This window comes from Ictidomys tridecemlineatus, chromosome 2 (assembly GCF_052094955.1).
Source record: "Ictidomys tridecemlineatus isolate mIctTri1 chromosome 2, mIctTri1.hap1, whole genome shotgun sequence".
In the NCBI taxonomy this organism is placed as follows: domain Eukaryota; kingdom Metazoa; phylum Chordata; class Mammalia; order Rodentia; family Sciuridae; genus Ictidomys; species Ictidomys tridecemlineatus.
In genome coordinates, this window is record NC_135478.1 from 106877777 (window position 1) to 106894825 (window position 17049).

The 17049-nt window shown below is 60.0% G+C and overlaps 3 protein-coding genes across 19 annotated transcripts in view; 2 read left to right on the forward strand and 1 right to left on the reverse strand.

The window, feature by feature from the left end:
* The window catches only part of Ep400 (E1A binding protein p400), a 96670-nt gene extending 92027 nt beyond the window's left edge, over positions 1-4643 (forward strand). For all 14 annotated transcript variants that reach the window (XM_078039424.1, XM_078039425.1, XM_078039423.1 and 11 more), the window contains 2 exons: positions 1913-1990; positions 2507-4643. In XM_078039424.1, coding sequence (XP_077895550.1) covers positions 1913-1990; positions 2507-2779 — 351 coding nt within the window. In that variant the 3' untranslated portion in view covers positions 2780-4643. The remainder of the gene's footprint in view (positions 1-1912; positions 1991-2506) is intronic.
* A 1810-nt stretch (positions 4644-6453) lies between these two features.
* On the reverse strand, positions 6454-10905 carry Ddx51 (DEAD-box helicase 51). Of its 3 annotated transcripts, XM_078039437.1 has the most exons (15): positions 10557-10904; positions 10357-10475; positions 9844-9994; positions 9529-9674; positions 9372-9443; positions 9123-9229; positions 8865-8973; positions 8632-8777; positions 8298-8496; positions 8112-8227; positions 7912-8028; positions 7563-7664; positions 7380-7443; positions 7147-7281; positions 6454-6944 (listed from the first exon to the last, which is right to left on the reverse strand). In XM_078039437.1, exons 1-15 carry the CDS (start codon positions 10858-10860, stop codon positions 6918-6920), a joined length of 1914 nt encoding a protein of 637 aa, XP_077895563.1. In that variant the 5' UTR covers positions 10861-10904; the 3' UTR covers positions 6454-6917. The 3 variants fall into 3 exon arrangements, with proteins under 3 accessions (XP_077895563.1, XP_005336426.2, XP_077895564.1); XM_005336369.4 differs by having other exon boundaries at positions 10357-10904; XM_078039438.1 differs by lacking the exons at positions 8632-8777; positions 8865-8973 and having other exon boundaries at positions 10557-10905.
* Positions 10906-10941: 36 nt separating this feature from the next.
* On the forward strand, positions 10942-16641 carry Noc4l (nucleolar complex associated 4 homolog). Of its 2 annotated transcripts, none has more exons than XM_078039439.1 (15): positions 10942-11131; positions 11236-11356; positions 11847-11953; positions 12520-12627; positions 12867-13016; positions 13112-13211; positions 13323-13357; positions 13811-13861; positions 13939-14050; positions 14283-14343; positions 14536-14646; positions 14773-14933; positions 15038-15120; positions 15394-15507; positions 16497-16641. In XM_078039439.1, exons 1-15 carry the CDS (start codon positions 11000-11002, stop codon positions 16539-16541), a joined length of 1491 nt encoding a protein of 496 aa, XP_077895565.1. In that variant the 5' UTR covers positions 10942-10999; the 3' UTR covers positions 16542-16641. The 2 variants fall into 2 exon arrangements, with proteins under 2 accessions (XP_077895565.1, XP_005336427.2); XM_005336370.5 differs by lacking the exon at positions 16497-16641 and adding an exon at positions 15657-15826 and having other exon boundaries at positions 10943-11131.
* Positions 16642-17049: the final 408 nt, after the last annotated feature.

A 17049-nucleotide genomic window follows, 5' to 3' on the forward strand; every position in this document is an offset into this window, starting at 1 on the left:
TGTACAGAGTCTGCTGCCTTTTTTTGGTACCAGGGATTGAATTTGGGGGCCCTCAGCCACTGAGCCACACCCAGCCTGTTTTGTACTTTAGAGACAGGCTCTCACTGAGTTGCTTAGTGCCTCATTTTGCTGAAGCTGGCTTTGAACTCGCCATCCTCTGCCTCCCGAGATGCTGGGGTCATGGGCGTGCGTCTGCTTTTTAAGTTTCATCTTCATACATTTTTGTACAAAAGAAATTTTTTTCTTTCTGGTTTTTTAATTGTTTTTTTTTTTTTTTTTACATGAAGGAAAATTCTGTTCTTTTCTGGTTTGCTAGGACTTTCTGCACCTTTTACCCTGGGTTCCTGTCCGTATCTCCCTGTCCCCTCCTGGGTGCCTCCAAAGACTCCGGGCTTAGGGGCTTGCTGTGCAGGTGCAAGGGTGTCCGCCAGGCCTGCCCCAGCTGCTGCCTAGCTCCAGACTCTGGGTCCTGGCTGCGCTGGGCAGTTGCATGGTGAGGTCTGACCCCAGGCTGCGTGGGGCTACGTCTTTGGTTAGACTTTCCTTTTACACCTTCCCGCTTCTACTCGCAGCCATCCTGCATCTTCCTCTTGGTGCTGCAGATGGATTCAGGGAACAGCGTGCAGCCGAGGGGGTGCTGCCGTTGTCCAGGCCTCACAAGCAGGCAGGCCCTGGCTCTCAGGCGCCTGTCCCTTCTGTCTGCTGCTCTTCCTTCCCCACCTCTCCCTCTTTTGGCCTTACCTTTTGTTTTGTTTTTACCCCTCTATTTGTCTGAAAGTTGCAGGCTGGTGACGTTCTCGTAGAGCTCCTAGGTGGTCACCTGAGATCCCACATGCTCCCATGCCATCAGTGACCCTGCCCTGTGCTCCAGCAGCAGCCCCCGCACACTGCGCTCCACCTGCACTCGACGCTGTGCCTGAGGTGCCTCTCCTCCACCGGAGGGTGCCCTTGGACTTCTCTTTAGTGTTAGGAAATGCCTACTTTTTTCCTGCTGCCAGAAGGGGATTTGCTTAATACAGAATTCCAGGCTGGCACTGATTTTCGTGGCACACTTGCCTTGCTGCACCTAGCCTTGGCATCAGGCAGCTGCTCTGGTCATGTGTGCACACACCACCCTGTTCCTCTGAAATGTGTGCGGAGCTTCCCGCCTGGACCGGGCTCTCCCGGGCTGTGCTGGTCTGGATGCTGCTTCTGCCCGTGTCCCCTTCCAGTCTCCCAGCCTCTGCTCTGTCCTGTGGCCTCCTGCGTTCTGAGTGGTGTCTCCTACTCTGCTCGGCTACTGGGTTTTCTGTGGTCAGGTCTAATCTGCTCTTCAGCTTTCGGAGTTTCACTTGGTTGTTTCTCACATTCAGAACCCCACGTCTGCATGGTGTCATGGTCCCTGTCCTCAGGCTGCACTGTGAGAGCCCCGCTGAGACCAGGCAGCATCTGGCTTGAGTTGCCGCCTTGGGTGCCACATGGCTTTAGAGTCATTTTTTTCCTTGCCAACTTTTTTCAAAGTCTGTGAGGCTTCTTTGTGGCCTGTCACCTCTGCTAGGCTCCTGTGGGCGCGTCAGGACCTTCCCCTGGCTGTGGTGCCAGGTGGGTGTGTCTCGGGTATCACCCAGGAGCACACCTGGGACGCGCTGTCTCGCGTCCTTGGTCTCAGTGGCTGGGTAAGAGCTGAGAGGAGGGAGCAGGCACTGTGCTGCTGCCTGCAGTCCTAGGGCTCAGGAGGCTGAGGCAGGAGGGTGGCAAGCTCCAGGCCAGTCTCAGCCACTGAGCCAGACTTAGGATGCAGGGGTGGGGTACTGCTTGGTGGTAGAGTACTGGCTTCAATCCCAGGACAAACAGCACCAAGACAGAGGAGAGGGAGGAAGTGTCCGTGCACATGTTCTGAACTCTGTGTCAGCCTCTTCTGTTTTGTCAAAAGGTCGCCAAACTCCCTCAGGTGGTGCAGCAGCAGGCACCCGTGGCCAGCATCCAGCAGGTCGCCTCCGCCGCTCAGCAGGTAGGACTGCAGACGCAGGCCGCCTGACCCTGGCGTCTGAGGTGCTGGGATCTGTGGCTTCTCCCTGAGGAAGAAGAGTGCTGATGACTAGGGGCTGACTGCCCAGCATAGTGCTCTGGCCTGCTTCTCGCAGGGCGTCCTGCACAGCATGGGCTGCACTGTGCTCAGGACAGGGCTCTGCAGCATCCTAGGCTCCCTGGTCCCACAAGAGGAGTCTGCATCCCACAATGTCTGGGGGAAGTCCTGGTGTCCCCTGGCTGACATGGACCTGGGGCTGTCCTGCTGCTCTCTTTCAAGGGGGCCAGCATGCCCAGTTTAAAGCAGTATTTACATTTCAGGGTGGTTCAAGCTGCAGGCAGCCAGGCCCCGCTCTTGCCTTTCCTCCCTGAGACTGGGGAGGCCCTGTTTCCACCTGCTCCTGCTCTGCCAGAGAGCACAGGGGCCTGCCCTGGGCTTGGCTGTCCTGCTGGGTGACGTGTGCACTCTGCTGACAGTGCTTTCTGGCTCTCGGCACAGGCCTCTCCACAGACTGTGACGCTCACGCAGGCCACGGCGGCAGGGCAGCAAGTGCAGATGATCCCCGCAGTGACTGCCACGGCCCAGGTGGTACAGCAGAAGCTCATGCAGCAGCAGGTGGTGACTACGGCCTCGGCGCCACTCCAGACCCCAGGAGGCCCGAGCCCAGCACAGGTGCCAGCCAGCTCAGACAGCCCAAGCCAGCAGCCCAAGCTACAGATGAGGGTCCCAGCCGTGAGGCTGAAGACGCCCACCAAGCCCCCCTGCCAGTAGGCCACCAGCAGGGTCACCTGCAGGGCATGTGCTCGAGCAGTCATGTTCAGGGAGCGTCTTCACAAGCACCCCTCCTGCCACGCAGCTGGCTGAAGAGCCGTGGCGGCGATGATTCCTGGTGTCTCGCCTCTCATGTCCTCCAGAGCAATAGTACTTGTTTTGAAAGCCACTCAGCCTGGTTGTTGGTGTCTGGTACTTTGCACGTCCAAGGAGTTGGGGGCCCGTGTGATGTCAGCGGCTGGCGCCTGTCTTGGCACTGCCACTGCGGCCTGGCTCACCCACTCAGCTGGAACGCGCCTGTGGTCCGTGGGAGGGAAGAAGGGCTCTGGAGTCCATTCTCCAGGTGGGCTTTGCACTCCAATCTCCCCTGGTGAGTGTGAGTGGGATGACTCTGAGGGGGCAGGTCTGGCCCTGTTGCCCATCTCCATGCGTAGGACATGAGGGGGCAGCCACCATGACCTAACTTCCGCTCAGAGTGGCAGTGTGGCCTCCCCAGCCTGTCCCCATGCTGCTGGCTCCCATTTGAAGGGGCTCTGACTGTTCCCTGCTGTGGACAGAGCTCACGTCTGGACTTGGTGCGCCTGACAGCTCGGGCAGCTGTGCGACGCGAGCTGGCCTGGTCTGGTCTGAGGCATCCTTTCCTGTGAGAGCCCTTCCGTGCCTCCGGGTTCCTCATCGTCTTGAGGTCCATCTGCCAGCAGACCTGCTGTAGCTCCGCCAGGCTTTGAAGGGGCTCTGCACTGAGGGGGGCATTCCGTGGGGCAGGTGCCCCTCAGGGCCTGAGGGGCTGGTGAGGGCTCCACTCCTGGTGCTGCCGCAGCAGGAGCACAAGCCCACAGCGCCCTCTATGCCTTTGGATCTGCCTGTGTCACGACGTCTGGCCCTGCAGTGGCCTTTGCCACCAGTGTGGCGCATGCAGAGCTCCCTTGTGCAGTTGCATCTGGACCCCCCACCACTGTGTGTGTCCAGTGCCCACCTGGGGGCCGAATGGTGAGCACTGATGAGGAGCCTGGAAGGGAGTCAGCACCACGCACTAGAGAAGCTGGGCTTGAGTGTCCAGCTCACCAGACGCTTCGGACCCAGCGCTGGGGCCCGCGTGCTCATCAGCAGGCCTGGCATCAGCCAGGTGTGTCTGGCCAGCAGTGCGCCCTCGCAGGCACTTCGCTCCCTGGCTCCTCACTCCTGACCCTGCAGGACTGCGAAGGTCTGGATGCACTGGTCTTCCTTGTCCTTTCTCCTGTGCTGTGGCCTCTCTTCAGATCTGACTGCCCAGCATAGTGCTCCGTCCATCTGCGGCCCCGGGGAGAGCATGAGCCCCCTCAGAGCTGCTGAGAGAGTGGGCCTGGGATCTGGGGTGCAGTGTGAACCCTGCTGCTGCTCAGTGTCAGCCTCTTGTCTCTGGCGGGCCTACACAGTGAGCCTGGCCACAACATGTGGTCAGAGGTGACTTTCTTGCCACCCCATCAATGGCATCGGCTGCCCCACCAGCTGTAGGCCTAGTGCTTGGGGGGACGCCATGCCTCCTGTGCTTGGCTGCAGCCCTCCCTCTGTTGGAGGGGGGGGCGGCCTTCCCCTTGCCAGTCGTGATTCGGAGTTCAGAAGGCAGAGCGTGCAGCTCGCAGCCCAGACTGCCATTCCACCTGGCCCCTGGAGGATGGACCTAATCAAGAGTCGCTGGGTCACTCTGATGAGGTTGGGCTTCCCTGGCTGCTGGCCCTACAGGCATGTGTGCTGATTGGCAGCAGGTAGAACAAGACAAACTGTAAATACTTTGTTAACACAAGCATTTGTACTTGAAGAGTAGGACCTTAGAGGGCATGGATGTCCTGCCAGACAGACGGCATAATAAAGTGACCTTTTTATATGTTTCTGTCTTGGTTTTCATAGAAGAGCAGTGTTTAAATTAAAGTCAGATGTTGGCTGTGTTTTTCACAGCACAAAGTGGCTGCTGTGGGTACCAGTGTGTGCCAGTTCCTCCTGAGACGTGGTGCCTGGCAGTGGGCACTTGGCCCTCTTGCGCTCGGGGCCTTGCTGATGGTCCCTCTAGCCAGCACCCCATGGCTGCTGTCCCTCCTCTTGCTCTTGAACTTTTTTCCTTTTCTTAGAGACAAAAGCTTTCAAGTTTTAATAAAAAGCAGGCAGGAAGCCGAGGGGCAGTCCTGGTGCCCTTCCTTCAGCACAGGAACAGGCGCCCTGCCTTGCAGACCCCTGCTCCAGGGCGCACCCTCCCAGGCAGGAAGAGGCACAGGCTCTGTGCACCAGGAGCTGTGGGCCAGCGACAGCCCAGCGGTCCTGCACCCAGCTATCAGGCTGGCCTTCCAAGGTAATGGCCCTGTCCCCTACCTGAGCACCTGTGTAGCTCCATGCCTCACCAGCCATGTGCCATGGGCCTCCAACTCCTCCCCAGACCCCTCTGCCCTCTAGACAGTCGAGTCCCTTGTCATAGTTGTCAACGGAAAAGAGCTCTGTGGAGGGTGCCAGTCCCTGGTCAGCTTCTGTTCACGTGGCCTGGAGCTAAGCTGCGCACCGGGTGGGGCTCCGGCCACAGGCTCGGGAGGGCAGCACCTCAGCCCTGCAGCCAGCATGCTGGCAGCTTCTGCTCAGATGTCACCGGATTGTAAGCCTCTCTCTGGGCTGTGCCCCAGGCCTATACTGAGAGGGTGGCTCTCCAGCCTCCACCAGGAGCCCCTCCCTCCCCTGTTTTGGCTGCCCCTGATGCCCTGGTATGAGGGTGGCCAGGGAAGCTTTTCTCAGCACAGATCTGAGAAGGTGCCCCCTGCCAAGGACTGGGCTGCTGCCATGGAGAATCCTGCAGACAGACTGGTTTGTCACCTGCCTGCTGCCCCACCTCTATACCTCCTGCCCTCCACCCCATGGCCTTCTATCTCAACTGCTTTTAGAAGCCCCCTCACCACACCCATCAGACCCCCAGCTTCCTCAGCCTACGCTGCTTGCAAGTGCTGTTGGCCTGGCCTGCAGGTGAGGTGGGTCTGTCTCCCTGGGCAGCAGGGCTCCCTGGAAAGGACCCCCACCTTTTTTTACCCCCAGGACTGAGGGTTGAACCCAGGGGTGCTCTACCACTGAGCTACACCCCAGCCCTTTGATATTTTAAGACAATCTCAGTAAGTTCCCCAGACAGGCCTTGAACTTGTCAGCCTCCTGAGCAGCTGGGCTTACAGGTGTGGCCACCACAACACCAGCTGTCCATTTGCATTTTAATCACCTACTAGAAGTAGAAAGCCAATGTCTGGCCTCAAGGAACTCGGTCCTGGTGGTCAGGACGAGGAAGTGAAGGGCAGGTACTGGCCAAGGAAGGTGTGGCATGGACGTGCTATGTTGGGGGAGTCAGGCAGCAGGGATTTTCTGGATGACTGGGGAAGAGGAGTGTTGAAAGCACAGAAACAGCATGTGCATGCAGGTGGTAGGACAAGTATAGCCCACCTGGGAGGCAGGGCCCGATCAGAGGATGGCAGGAGTCCTTCCCAAGCCCAGGGCCCTGGGTGGCCTGCCTCCTGTGCAGACTGCTTTTCTGGTGTGCCCCGCCAGGCAGAGGGTCAGGAGCTCCCAGGGGGGAACACCATCTTGGCGGCACTGGAGCCCTGGGTAGGGTACTCCAGGCCCTGCACTGTCACTCATACCACATCGTGTTTTCTTAAAATGAATCAATTAGTGGCTGTTTTTTAAAAATTTACTATCATGAAGTTTCTAAAAGGCTTCTCATAAACAGAGGTGCTTCTGAATCTCCTATCCCACTCACAGGACCCCACTGCTTTGGGTCTGCCCTGGGCCGGGTGGTGGCCAAGCATCAATCAGCATGAGGCTCAGGTTTCCTGGCCGGGCTGCCTCCCATCTGGTCACACAGCAGGGCTGCCCAGGAGGTGGGACGCTGATGTCAGAAGCATGACATCTGGCTTTGTCTGAGGGGACCCCAGCCCTCAGGCAAGCACACCACATGTTCCAGCAGCACCACATGGCTCGAGACCAGCTTGCCCCAGGACGTGGTATACAGCCTTGGGCAGGGGTCCCAACCTGGCAGACCCACTGAGCTCCAGGCTGCCCAGCACAGGAGCCATGGGGGAGAGGGCTGTGTCACCACTGCTGCTTCAGGAACCCGGGGTGCAGAGATGCACCCAGCAGCCTAGGCCACCTTCTGTTTCTGCTCCTCCTGTGGGAGAGAGAAGGGGGCTTGAAGTGAGCACTCCCAGCCCCCTGGACCCTCAGAGAACGGGAGCTTGCTCAACAAGCATCACTGCTGGCCTTGGGCCAGGAGCTCAAGGGCCAGGTGTCAGGCCCCTGCTTCTGGCTCTTGTCCACACTACTCTAGAATGAGGCTGACTTGCAGGACCGCTGGCCCAGGCAGACCTCACCTTGATGGTCTTCTCCAGCTGGGACAAGGCTTCCTCGTACTGAGGAACCATCGGCTGCAGCAGCTCACTGGGGATCTCGTGCCTGGATAGCTCAGGTGCCCCAGCTTCGGCCAGCATCCGGAGGAACCGCCTCTCCTACAGGGAAGGGGCCTCGTGTGGGAGGGTCTCAACCCACCCCAGAACCCTCTGGGTCAATAGCCTCCCTAGTGTCCCACAGAGACGCACCACCTCACCTGCACCTTGAGGAGCAGCGTGAAGGCCTGTCCAGTTCTCCCAGCTCGAGCCGTCCTCCCCACCCTAAAATCACACAGATGTACAACAGGAACAGTGACTTCTCCCTGATCACCCCCCACCCGTCCCACACCCAGGAGCTCACAAGCCTGGAAGCCCAAGTGGCCACTGCTGCCAGCCCTCACCGGTGCACGTAGGTCCTCAGGTACTGGGGGGCATCGTAGTTGATCACCAGCTCCACACCCTGCACATCGATGCCACGGGCAGTGGCATCAGTGCTGATGAGGCTGAAAGCACATAGCCCTATGGTCCTGCCCAGCAGCAATAGGGACCCCCAGCCTGAAACCCAGCTGAGCCAGAAGCAGGGATGCCTACAGCCATGACCTCTGCACTAAAGGGAAATCCCAGGCCTTTTCGGAAATGTACCCCAGACTCAGGAGCACAGTTTCCAGGAAGAAGCACCCTTCAGTAGGCCCAGGGTGACAGCTGGGGCAAGCACCCCAACTCCATAGGCAGCCCCCTCCCTGTACTCACAGCTGGATCTTGCCCTGTTCGAAGTGCTTCAAGATTTTCCTCCTCTGGCCAGGCCCATAGCGGGAGGAAAACTCGGCCACATTCACACCCCCAAAAGCTTGCGCCAGTAGGAAGAGCCTATGCAGAGAGGAAGCTGCAGGCCGGGGCCGGGGCCGGGGCCGGGGCCCAGCTCACCAGCCGCACACGCCCACCCTGCTCACCTGTGGGAGTGCTCTCGGGAGTTGGTGAAGCACAGGGCCCTGGAGACACTCGTCCTGAGGACCAAGTGCAGGACGGCCAGTGGCTTGGAGCTGAGGCTGCAGGGCACGTAGTGGTGCTGCGGAAGACAGCAGGTAGACAGAAGCCCTGGGCCTGGTACTACCCACCCCTCTTACTCCCTCACTTACCGTGAGCCCCACAGGAAAGGTGTATTTCCCCCCCGAGTCCCCTTCTGTCTCCACATCCCTGTCTTGGGAGCCCCTGTGCGTCAGCCCCGTGGAGAAGAGTCGGGGCTGGTAGAGGCCGAGCCGCTGCAACTTCTCAGGGTTCTGGGTCAAGGTAGCTGAGAATAGCAGCTTCTGCAAAGGCATCTGGGGATGGCAGGTGCTGGAAAGAAGAGGGTGTCAGTAGGACAGGTTCCTCACAGGTCCCAGTGCACAGAGAACACCATCGGGGAGTATGTGGCCTTCCCTCAGCATGCAAGTGTGGAGGAAAGGGGTCAGCCCCAGCACAACAGGATACCTGGCGGCGGTCACTGCTTGGGGCTGCCTTCTCTGGAGTAGGGCACAGGGGTCTGCAGGGCCCTCACTATGGAAGGCTGCGGCTACCACCCGTGGCAGCCAAGACTGGTGCATGCTGTCTATCATGCGGTCAGCCTCGTCAACTACCTGCAGGCAAAACCACGTTGGCTGTCAGAAATTCCTTGCCAGGTCTATCCTCAGCAAGGAGTCCAGGCCTCCCAGCAGGCAGCCTACCAAAAAACGGAGCTGCTGAAGGCTAAATCCTGGGGTCTGGTCAATGTGGTCCACCAGGCGGCCAGGTGTGGCCACCACGATGTCGGCCAGGCAGCGGTAGCCGTCTGTTCTACAAACAAGAGTGGCTCACAAGGGAAGCACCAAGCAGGGCCTTCTGATGGCAAGCACAGACCACCTCGTGCACATAGCATTGACCCCCACCCAACATGGGTGGGCAGAGCAGAGACCCCCAGAGAGCCCACTACCCACAGAACCTACGTCTTTTGGACAAGGCTCTCCTGTTCTTTAGCCAAAGACTTCTGTCCAGTAACCAGGGCAACCCGCAGAGGTGTGGCGTCTGTGTAGACGTTGAACACTTTGCTCACCTACAGGAGAGGTCTGCCATTGGCCTGGGGACAAGCTGGCCCTCCAGGACAGTGCCAAGGACTCTGGCTGAGCACCACACACACACACAGCAGGTCAGCTCAGGCTGGGGGCAGAGGCTTACAGGTATGGGAGTCTATGTACCTGCTGGGCCAGCTCCTTGGTGGGCAACACCACCAGTGCACGCACTTGGCAGACCACTCGGTGCATCAGGGCCTGCAGGGAGGATGGGCTGCCTGTCAGCAGAGCTGGCTCCCTGCCATCCACCCCTGACCAGAAAACGAAGCAAAGTGACACCCACCTGCACCACAGGAATGACAAAAGCCAATGTCTTCCCACTGCCCGTTGGGGCAGAAACACAGAGGTCACTGGGTTGGTAGCCACCTCTGCTCACCAGGAACCCACTGGCCACACTCTCCAGGAGGGCAGGAATCACAGCTGCCTGGACTGGACAGGGAGTGCATCAAGTTGACTCTCCCAGAGCACCTCTGCTCAAAGACAGCAACAGGCCAGGAGGAACCACAAGCCCCATGCCCACGCACCACCAGAGGGGCTCTCACAGGTGGGGTGCTGTGAGGGGTGCCCCAGCCCCGTCTGCTGGCCCAGGGAAGGGCACCTGGAAAGTAAGCTGAGATGCCATGTGCACGCAGCTGCTTCTGCAGGTCAGGATGCACCTCGGGGATGTTCTCGATGGGAACAAGATCCTCAGTGACATTCTTCCTGACAAAGCTTGGCTTAGCCAGCCATGCTGGCAGGAAAGGCTGGACCTACCCCAAATGCAATAAAGACCACAATTTACCAGAGCCCTCTGGACCCACAAGATAGAAACCTTTTGACCAGTCTCAGCTCTTCCCGAGCCGCCACCAGCCACTGGCCCGGCTGCCTTCAAACACGAAAGTGGGTTCCAGCAGACCCGCCTCTGGCCACAACCATCTGACTCCATCCGCGGCTGCGCCCAGGGCCTCCCAACCAGAACTCGCGTCCTTCCCGCCTAAGGGCCAGCGCGGGCCTCTGCCCAGCGCACACCCCAGCAGCTCTGCACGTCCCCACCGGACTTCTCACCACCGCTCCCGGCTCCGGCAGGGGCACGGGGCGCGCGGAACCGCCGCCGGCCCCCTCGGCTGCTCACCTTTGGCGTCTTCCTCCTCGCGAAGCCCCCCAGCACCGGGCCGGGGGCCGGGCACCCAGCCTCCTGCTCCGGAGACTCGGCGTGCGCACTGCGCTGTTCTGGCGCCGCCTCGCTGGTCCCTGCGCCGCACACTTGCCAGTCAGCCTCGCCACCGGCCCGGGAGCGAGGCCCCGAACCCCTCGCACCCACCACTGGCGCACCTGCGTCCTCGCTCTCGTCCGCGCCCTCGCCCAGCTCTCGGCGCCGCTTCGTCAGCCGTACGTCCGGACTCCCGCTCGCCCGCCGCCGCCGCCGGGGCCGCCGCCGCCGCCGCCTGCCGGCCGCCTCCGCGCACCGTGCGTCCGCCTGGACGGGCGCGGGCTCCCGCTGCTGCTGCTGCCGCTCGCGGGCTCGGCACTGCAGGCGCTCGAGCAGCACGCGGGCCCGGCCGCCCGCCCCGGCCTCCGCCGCCCAGGCCTCCGCCGCCCCGGGGCCCGGGTACCGCGCTACGTGGAACAGCGCCATCGCCCCAGCCACCTCTTCTCGGCGCGCGGCGGTGACGTCACGAGGGCGCCGCGGGCGCGCCGGCGGAACGTCACGGGCGCGTCGGGTGTCGTCACCAGCGCGCCGGCGCCGGCCCTGTTCCCCGCGCGGCCGGCAAAGCATGGAGATGGAAGGGGAGGCCGAGCGCGGGCGGCCCTGCGATCCCCGCCGCGCGCTAGGCCGCCTGGTGCAGGCGGTGCTGTCCAGCCGCGGCGAGGCCAACGCCGTGTTTGACGTCCTGGCCGCACTGCAGGTGGCGGGCGCTGCGGGGCGGCGGAGGGCCGGGGCGGGCGGAGGGCCGGGGCGGCCGAGGGCCAGCAGCGCGGCTCACCCGGGCGCGGCCCACCTCCCCCGCAGTCCGAGGACCAGGAGGAGGTCCAGGAAGCAGTCCGCGCGTGCAGCCGACTTTTTGGGGCTTTGCTGGAGCGGGGTGAGCTGTACGTGGGCCAGCTGCCCTCTGAGGACACGGTCATGGCAGGTGAGCGACCAGGCCTCGGCTCCAGCATGGATCGGAGGGAGGCTTCGTCATGTGGGATGAGACCCCCAGCCTGTCACAGGGCGTGCACTTTTCGCGGAGGAGGCCCCCTGCCAGCTTGAGGAATCTCTTGGTGATTGCTCGGGAAGAAAGATGCCCCTGGCGGTCTGACTGGACAGGGCTAAGGAGTGACGTCCATACCCGGCTGTGTAGTTCGATGCCAGCCATCAGTTGTAATTGGGGCTGTGTCACAATATTTGGGGCAGCCACGTTTTGGGGCCAAGTGAGGGGAAGAGATAGTGCCGTGCCCCTGGGATCCTGGTTGGGACCGTGCTAGAGGTGACCTTCTTCCCCCCTTTGCAGAAACCAGAGAATGGCTTGTCCTTGCTTGGGTCTGGGGGCCCTAGTGACTGTTTTCACCAGTAGTGATAGAGGGCATGGGAGGGTGGGGCTGTGCCAGGGCTGCAGTATGACACCCTAACCCTCCCTGCAGGGTCCCAGGGAGCCATGCGCAAGTACAAGGTGTGGATGAGACACCGCTATTGCAGCTGCTGCAATCGCCTGGGGGAGCTCTTGGCCCACCCTGCCTTCCAGGTCAAGGTGAGGGTCTGTCTCAGGAGTTTGCTTTCTCTGTTTCCTGCACTCGACCCAGCCTTCTAGGCTCTCCGTCCATAAAGCAGGGGTCCTGGGCTGTGGATGTGGAGTTCTCTTTCCAGGCTGTCTCAGTGAGGTTGCTTTCTAACCAGATGCAATTCTGCTGTTCCTGTCCCCTCACATGTGCCTGTTTCATAGTGTCTGGCCCCAAGGGTGCTGAGTGTGTGGTTCTGGTTTTAGAGCTGGACCCTGCTCTGCATCTGGCATCTTACTCTTGAGTTTCTGCTTAGGTTGTGAGGTTTACTATGGCACCCTCCTTACCAGATGCCAGGATGTGGACCTGGCCTGTGTGTGCCCCCCTGCCCAGACCTCGCCAGGAACTCTGTACCTACTTATCTTAATGAAGTCATATCACCTGCCTTGTGGGTGGGTGTGGAGGTCCAGAACCATGGCTGGCAATGAGCAGAGCAAGACGAGGTGGGGTCACCTTTCCCTCGTACCTCCTGGCAGCCCTAGGCCTGGCTGTGAGGGGCTCAGGGGCTGGTGTAAGCTCTGCCTCCCATGCTTCCCAGGAGCTGGCCCTTGGGACACTTATGAAGTTTTTACAGCTGGAAGGAACACATCCCCTGGAGCAGCCCAAGTGGGAAGGCCATTACCTGTTCCCCCGTACACTTTTCAGGGTGAGTAGCTGGTGGGTCCAGAGGCCCCCAGGAGTGGGCTACCTGAGCAGGTGGCTGTGGGATGGGAGGTGTGATATTCCTGCCTCATTCTACATTGTGGGGTTAGTGAGACTCCTGAGCGTCCCTTGGCTATGGAGAGGAGTTTGGTGTGGCATGGGGCTTGGTGAGGCTGAAGTATCCTGTCTGGTGGTACTGGGACTGGGTGGAGGCAGAGGCGTCACCCTGCCCATTTCCCCCAGGCAGTGGTGAGAGGCCTGGTCTCACCTGCAGAGGACCACAGCCTGCTCCTCTCCCAGTTCCGGGAGTACCTGGAGTTTGATGACATTCGCTACCATACAATGCAGGCTGCCTCAGATGCCGTGGCTCAGGTCACCAACCAGCAGCCTGAGGTGAGTGGCTGGGTCTGATCTGCCTGTGTCCTAGTGCCTCCTGGGGTTGGGGCAGGGAGGATGTGGTACTTGATGCTCAGGCCAGATCTCTGCAGCCGTCCATCATCTTCTGGAACAATGCTTTTACTCTGCTCAGCGCCATGAGCCTGCCTCGCCAGGAGCACGATCTCTCCAACTTCTACGTGAAGCATGCAGGTGAGTGTCCAAGGCAGCAGGAGCACCAGGGCACAGACCCTGGTGGGAGGGCCAGCAGAGCAGGGCCTTTTGTCTGCGTGCTGAGTGGTCTGGGCCTTGTCCTTTTTGCAGAGCTGTCAGACAAGTGGAAGGTCACTCATTTGAGGGTAAGATATTTTGGTGGTGTGGACGGTCTTCCCTGATAGTACTTCCTGGCTATAGGCAGTGCATGCGTGTGCCTCACACTGTCCCCTGAGCCATCTCCGTCTGTCACCTTGTGGCTGGCTTTAGCCCTCAAGTCTTTCTTTTCTTCACACTGTGAGGAACATGCTTATCTTTCTTGTGCTGACATTTTCTCCCCAGCAGATTTGAGCCCTGGTGCTACAAAACCCATTCTGGGGTTCTCAAGTTCAAGGATTTGGGAGGTTCCCAACTGAATGTGGGTGGGAAGAGGGCAGGGGGCTGGCTGCAGCCTGGGGTGCAGGCAAGAAGGCAGAGGGCTGGCTACAGGCTGGGGGGCAGGAAGAGGGCAGAGGGCTGGCTACAGGCGGGGGGGCAGGGGATGGCTGCAGGCTGGGGGGCAGGGGGCAGGGTACGTGTGCAGCCTGGTCCCGTTGCAGGAGCACAGGAGAGCATTCCAGGCCATGTGGCTCAGCTTCCTTAAGCACAAGGTAGGGCCTGGTAGGGTGGGGTGCCCTCATTGTGATGGGGGTGGGCTGGCCGCACCTGACCTGCATTGCTGCCCCAGCTGCCCCTCAGCCTCTACAAGAAGGTGCTCCTGGTGATGCACGACTCCATCCTCCCCCACCTGGCCCAGCCCACCCTCATGATCGACTTCCTCACCAGTGCCTGTGATGTGGGTGAGTGGTCCTGCTTAGCAGTGGGGTCTGAATTTGGGGTGTGCTGGTCATGAAAGTCCAGTCACTCCTGGCTCATCCTTTCATGTGGCCTCAGGCAATGGCCAGCAGTTGGGTAGCCTCTAGCTGTGCAGCTGCTGGGTTCCTGCTGCAAGCCAGGACAGTGGGGGTGGGCAGCTGCGTGGGAGCAGCACCCCCTAAATGGGTGAGAGGTTCACCTCTCTGTCTTTTGCAGGAGGTGCCATCAGCCTTTTGGCCTTGAATGGACTTTTTATCCTGATTCACAAGCACAATTTGTAAGTAGCAGTCTGGGGGATTAGACCTTCCCCTTGCTTTCAGGCTTGATGTACCTCCTTGTTGACATGTCTCTCCTTGAGGGTCAGGATAGTGGAGGGAGGTGCCTGCCCAGGGATGCTCATGGATGGAGGGGCTGAAACCATGATTCCCTGGGGATCTAGCTCACTCCTGTGTGGCCCTGTGTCCCCCAGGGAATACCCCGACTTCTACCGGAAGCTCTACGGCCTCCTAGACCCGTCTGTCTTCCATGTCAAGTACCGAGCCCGCTTCTTCCACTTGGCTGACCTCTTCCTGTCGTCCTCGTGAGTGTCCAGAAGCACTGGCCTGGCCTCAGAGCAGCCTGGCCCTACGTAGCTCTGGTGCTACCGCCTGGGGCAGGGAGGGGCAGGTGGCTGGCCCTAGTGGCTCATGCCCCACTCTCCGCCCAGCCATCTCCCTGCATACCTGGTGGCTGCCTTTGCCAAGCGCCTAGCCCGCCTTGCCCTGACGGCACCCCCGGAGGCCCTGCTCATGGTCCTGCCCTTCATCTGCAACCTGCTGCGCAGGCACCCTGCCTGCCGTGTGCTGGTGCACCGCCCGCAATGCCCTGGTGAGTTAGGTTAGGGCGGCCTTGGGGATGTCGGGGAGGATCCTTTCCCGTGCCCACTGCCCCAGAGAGCCCAGACAGCCTCAAATCCTGGATCTCATTCCTAGAGATGGACAGTGATCCCTATGACCCTGAGGAGGAGGACCCGGCCAAGAGCCGAGCCCTGGAGAGCTGCCTCTGGGAGCTGCAGGTGGGTGCCTGGGCCTTGTAGGACACTGTGTGGCCTTGTGCCCCATTGCATGGGGAGCCTGTTCCCTCAGGCTACTGCTCTGTCCCTGATGAGAGCTGCACTGTGACAGTCTTGGGTCCTCCCTTGCTCAGGACTCTGCAGGCCTGAGCACTCAACACTCCTACCCATGTGGGGCTGGCCCCACAAAGGTCCTGGATGGGGAGCACACATGTGGGGTGCGTGGCAGGGGTTGCTGAAGCTGTGGTGTCAGTGATAGCCACGTGCCCTTCCTAGAGTCTCCAGCAGCACTACCACCCTGAGGTGTCCAGAGCCGCCAGCGTCATCAATCAGGTGCTGTCTGTCACAGAAGTCAGCATTGCGCCCCTCCTGGAGCTCTCTGCCTATGAGGTGAGGAGGGTTGTGGGACCCCCAAGCACGAGCCCTGTGCTGGTTTCTGTTCTTACAGGGCTTTGAGCAGGACCTGACGAAGCCAGAGTAGGAGTGGGGGGCCCAGGGACCACCGAGCATGAGCCTAGGCCTACTTTCTGTCCTTACAGGTCTTTGAGCAGGACCTCAAGAGGAAGGGGCCCGAGCCAGTGCCCCTGGAATTCATCCCAGCTCAAGGCCTACTGGGCCGGCGGGACGACCTCTGTGCCCAGTTCTTCACACTTAGCTGACTCTGGCTGCCATCTGCTCCCATGCTAATAAATAATTTTGTAGGAGAGAATATCTAGGCAGAGTGGGCCCTGCCAGGTGGGAGGGGGCAGCCTGGTGGGGGTGCCGAGGGGCCTCCAGGCAGCTGATAGTATGGGTGAGCTGTGTACACCCCACAGGGGGCAGGTGCCTGTGCCTCCCACTGCATAAGACCAGGCAGGGCCAGCAGTTTCTTTGTGGCCTGGTGAGTCATGACTGGAGGATCATGTGTACATATCTGCGGTCAGTGTTCCTCTTCGCGCTCAGAGGATGCTGGGGTGTTCTGTTGTCTTTGGGTTTTTTTGGTCCTGAGGATTGAATCCAGGGGTTCACTCTCACTGAGCCACATTCCCAGCCTTTTTTAAATTTTTATTTTAAGTCAGGGTTCCACTAAGTTGACCAGCTGGCCTTGAACTTGCCATCCTCCTCTCTCAGCCTCCCAAGTTGCTGGGATCATAGGCATGGCCACTGTATGCAGGTCAGAGGATGCTTTTTTCCTGGGAGCCACTGGCATTGCAGGGACACAGCAGAGTCCCAGGGGCATATGTCTGCACACCACTCCCCATCCGAGGCTAGCCTGTTCCTCCAGGTGGCTGGAAGTCAGCATTCTCACGTACCAGGACCCACTTACACCAGAGGAGTCTAGTTGTCCATTGAGGACAGCAGCCTCAGGTTTTCTCTTGAAGATCCAATTTTCTTGACAGGTGCAGTGGCACACGCCTATGATCCTCTGTAGCTCAGGAGGCTGAGGCAGGAGGATCCAAGTTCAAGACAAACCTCAGCAACTTACCAAGGCCCTAAGCAATTTAACAAGACCCTGTCTCAAAAAATAAAAAGGGCTGAGCTGTAGGTCAGTGGCAAAGTGTTTGTTTTGTTTTATATTGGGAGTTGAGCCCAGGAATGCTTCACCATTGAGCCACATCCACAGCCCTCTTTTATATTTTGTTTTGAGACAGGGCCTCACTAAATTGCTCAGACTGGCTTTGAACTCATGATCCTCTTGCCTCAGACTCCCAAGCCCCTGGGATTGCAGGCAACCAGCATCTATAGAGCTCTTGCCTAGCTTACTTGAGCAAAAGAGAAATCTAGTTGTGAAAGACAGGAGGAGCAGCAAGGCTGAGGTGTGGGCTCTGGCAGGGACTGGCCACTGTGGGAGGGTGAAACCCCTGGGCTGGGCCTTCTTCCTTCCCGGCTGCCCAGGCCCCCAGCACAGCCCCAAGGGCACAGGAGCTTCCCACACAACTTCCCATGGTTGCG